General features: G+C 35.1%; 1 protein-coding gene across 1 annotated transcript in view; it reads right to left on the reverse strand.

The window, feature by feature from the left end:
* Positions 1-1,319: 1,319 nt before the first annotated feature.
* The window catches only part of NOVA1 (NOVA alternative splicing regulator 1), a 145,475-nt gene continuing 142,381 nt past the window's right edge, over positions 1,320-4,413 (reverse strand). The window contains exon 5 of the mRNA XM_083452939.1: positions 1,320-2,978. Coding sequence (XP_083309065.1) covers positions 2,904-2,978 — 75 coding nt within the window. The 3' untranslated portion in view covers positions 1,320-2,903. The remainder of the gene's footprint in view (positions 2,979-4,413) is intronic.

Below are 4,413 nucleotides of genomic sequence, written 5' to 3' on the forward strand. Positions count from 1 at the left end.
ATTAGGCAAGGATGAAAGCACAGATCCAATGCAGTTTATGCATATTAACTAGCCAAAAATGAAATAAAAGTAAACAATGCTATAAATTGAGGATTGTCTGCAAATCTTTCAGCTCTGAGCCTGATTTAAATCTAGTATGGTATATGTAGTGCCATGCCCAATGATACAAAATCATATGTCTTAATTCTTAAGATTTTTTAAAAAGTTCATTAGTTCAATTAAGTTATTTTTTTCAAAATCGTTTTATAATGCAGTGATCTTCACTGTATGTCATTTGGGACATGATCTCATAAGGATGTCCTGCTCTCCAGTCTGAAAGAAAATGCTTCATGCACACACAGTAATTTTTCACTACATGCTTGCACGTAGAATAGAGAATAGAGATAAAACTCTGGTATGTGAAACCCAGTGAATGCCCCAGAGACCTTGGAGCAGGCCCAGGAATGAAATTCACTAGTACAGGGTGACACTGGATATTATCGTGGTATTAATACTGTGAGCTAGTGTGGTGAAGCTGTTAAGAGTGTCAGACTAGGACCTGGAATGCCAGGGTTCAAATTCACACTTGGCCATGAAGCTCTTTGGGTGACTTTGGCTAGTCACTGGCTGCTAGCCTAACCCACCTCACAGGGTTGTTGTGGAGATTGAGAAGGGGGAGAACCATGTATGCTACCTTGAGCTTCCTGCAGAAAAAGCTGGGACAGAAATGCAATGAACGAACAAACACATTTCTATCTTACATTTGCCAGTAATTTTATAACTTGTTTGAGGTGATAATGGGGAAAATACTGTTTTCTAAATTTCACATCATATTGCAGATCTAGATTTTGTATATTTTCACATGCTTCCATTAAGATTATAAAAATGCAACATTGAGAGAATAAGCAGTAAGTCTTTCTGCTTTATTGTCTAATATTAAGATGAGATTGTTTTTTTAAAAAAATCAGTTGTTTAAAAGCAAATCTGTAGAAAAAGGTGTCGTAAGCGCTGTTAAATCAAAGTATGAAGCTGAGCTCAATTTTTGATGTGTGAGAGACAATATGGGATATGACGGTCAGATAATCACATCCCTGGTGTGATAGGTTCTCATGACATGCCTGATCTTTACAATTGCTTTCTAAGAGAAAGAAATCTCCTTGAGGGGCTGTAAAGATGATATATCTGCCAGTAAATACTGAGCAGTAGATTTCAAGACTTCTGTGCATCTTTCTAAGATCAGGACTACTCATTTAGAATAACAACCATTTGATTACTTAGCATGCTTTTTTCCTGTGCAAAGAAAAGAAAAAAGAAGAAAAGAACAGTTAATACAAGCAACATCAGTATTAAAGATTATTTTAATATGTAGATTCATACAAATGATCACTGCTTAAAAGTGCCACATGGTCCCGCCACCATCAGTTACACATTTAATTTTTCCTTCCCAAGCAAATGGCAAATATTAAACTTAGTCACATTACATAACATAGACATGGTTTAAAATGGCAACACTTCCAACATGGCATGTTAAATAAATTCATTATGATCATATTAGTATTATGATATAGAAAAATAGCAAGACTCCTTTATATTCATAGTTTACTACAAATAGGGTTTATATTGCACAATGCCCCCCTGACAGTGAGTATAATTTTCATTTACATTCCTTCCTTGGTCTTGGACGGTTTGTCCCTTTCGGGTTATTTATTTATTAAATTTCAATCTTGCCCTTTCTCCCAAAGGAGCCCAGGGCAGCTAATAATAAAACAGCAAAACAATTCATTTTTTTCCTTTTAAAAAATTAAGGTCAGCAATCAGTAATGGAGAATTTTGCATCGTGTTGATAATATTGCAATGTCGTTTATTACTGGAACATCCCTATTTACCATTTGTGAGCAATGGGCAGAGCATATGTCATAGAAGATGTGAGATCCTATCTTTCTCTCTATTACTCTAGAATTCCAAAGAATAAGAATACTTCCTCATTCTGGGTTCCAGAGCAATCGAGCTTTAATTGCAATATTGAAGGGTAGTATATCATTAGATTTTCTCAAACAAATATGAAAGCTTACCATATTTCACTGTTCATTTTTATGAAAGAGATACTGTGATCATAGGCTCATGCAATCTCAAACATAAATCCTGCAACCTATCAGCACAGATCTGGAAGTAAGTCTCACTGAATTCAATGAGACTTACTTCCGTGTAAACATGTATACCACTGCACTGGCAGGCTCTTACCTGCTTGATCGTCCCCATTCATTACAATGGACCACATATATGCCACAGAATGTGCACACAAGATGAACTCGTTCCATGTGCACATTGGAGCACAGTGTCCAGAACAGGGAGCTGGATTATGAAGAATTTAATTTTCTTCCATAAAACTGAAAAGTGAAAATAGGCATTATATACTCCTTATATTACAAATTCTATATAATTTAAATAAAAAATAAATGTGTATATTTATAAAACAAATACAAATAAGTATTTCTCCAGAGCACTCTCAAAATAGATTGCTATATATGCTTCAGACCCATTTAAATTTATTAAAATGTCTAGGCTTTCACATTAACACCATCTAGAAATTCCCCAGTGTATGTTTACAATTGTAATAGGGGGACAACTGTCCTACAATAATATGGCACAAAATGTGTTTTTTTTTTTAAAGTACACAAGACTGAATACTTCCCTCCCCTAAATAGCAATGAAACAATTATTTCTCATTCCAGTAATATTATTTGTTGAATATGACATTTCCCCTCCTAAACCCAACTGCTTTGATCTGTACCTTTTCTGCAAATTCAGTTCGTGGCACTGAGTTTTCATAAGATATAGGTGATATGCTAGTATTCTATGAATTGATATTTAGTACTTTAAAGTATCGTGAATGAACCGTCTATGCTATATGTTTTGCTGATTTTTTAAATGCACATAATACTTACCAATCGTGTAAATGGCACTGACATACAACTGCAGCTAGCTATGTATATTAATGCCTATGAGAAAACAAACAGATTCCAGGAGGGAAAACTTTTAGATATTTAAGGCTAAATTAACTTTCCTCCTAGTAGATTAAACAAATCATGCAGTATTTTACAAATCTGTAATACTGTGTACCATATGCATACATATTTAGCTTGTTTTTGTCCATCTGAAGAACCACCAGTCCCAGTACATGTAACCAATGCTTTCTTGTAGTAATAAAGCATGTCTCCTCAAGCATGTCTGCCTCAGATTTCTTAGGCTCCTGTTCTTGTTGACACTTTGCATTAGGCAATGTTAAGGGGGAATGTTCATTTCACACTGTGCAATACATGTCAGGATGTGTACTGAGTTTGTGTGACCCATCATGAAAATTTCCAATGAAACTCTGACATAGGGATTACATTCACTGTTAAATTACTAAAATCTACCAATTTTAATGCTTTAAGACTGTTTATTTTTTCCAATAGAAAAATAAATCTCATACATTTGAAGTGGTACACAAAAAACTGGGATAAAATTTATCAGATTTCTTGATAGCACCATTTACACATTCTTTAAAGTAAACATTAATATGCACTTTCTTAGAAAGCGATATAAATATATAGATATATAAATACAGGACTCGCTAACCTCTGTTAACCATCTGAATGTGATGGAATAATCTATCTCTACTGTGCAGGTAGGTTTGTGCATGGTGGTGTGGCAATATTTTAAAAGTTTGTTACAGATGTGATGGGAAGCTGGAAGGAGTCGAATAAGCAGAAAAAAGAGCTTAGATCTACTGTAAGCAATGAGTCGGAATGAGCCGTTAAAGGTTAGAATTTATCTTTGTTTCTGATCATTCAATGAGAAAAATGACTTCCACAGAAATAGATAGTTTTAAACTGTTTGTAGAAAGGGGTGGAGTGGTGGGGGTGAAATAGGATTGAAAGTCCTACAGGTAATAGCAATAACTGGAAGTGCAGACGAAATTGGTCTTCAGTGCAAAGAGGAAGGCAGCCATTTAAAAAGTCTAAGTGCAATGTTGTGGTGCTGAAAGAAAAGCTCCAGGTGATAAAGGAAAAAAAAAAACTGCAATGCAACTTCAAGCAGTAATTTTGTGGTGCTGAAAGGACAGCTCCCAGTGTTGAGGAAAAGATCTTGGATCTAGAATGAGGTGTCCAATCTGTATGATAAACAGCACACTGTGTCTCAGAGCGCCTATTCAATCTCAGTAAGTAAATGAAATATTGATTGAAAGTGACCCTGAAACAGAATGCATTAAAAAGACATAGAAAGCTGCAGAACTGAGGTAATTCTTATTCAGTGTGTTCACCAGCCTCCCTATAGTAAAACAAATCTATAAATAGGTGCATTTCATAAGATGTTTGGCCCTTGTATCATCTGTTTTCTCCATTTTCAATCAGTATAGCGGAACAGCCTTAGCTGTACACCTACACATTGATG

This window comes from Podarcis tiliguerta, assembly GCF_965153285.1.
Source record: "Podarcis tiliguerta genome assembly, chromosome: 1".
In the NCBI taxonomy this organism is placed as follows: domain Eukaryota; kingdom Metazoa; phylum Chordata; class Lepidosauria; order Squamata; family Lacertidae; genus Podarcis; species Podarcis tiliguerta.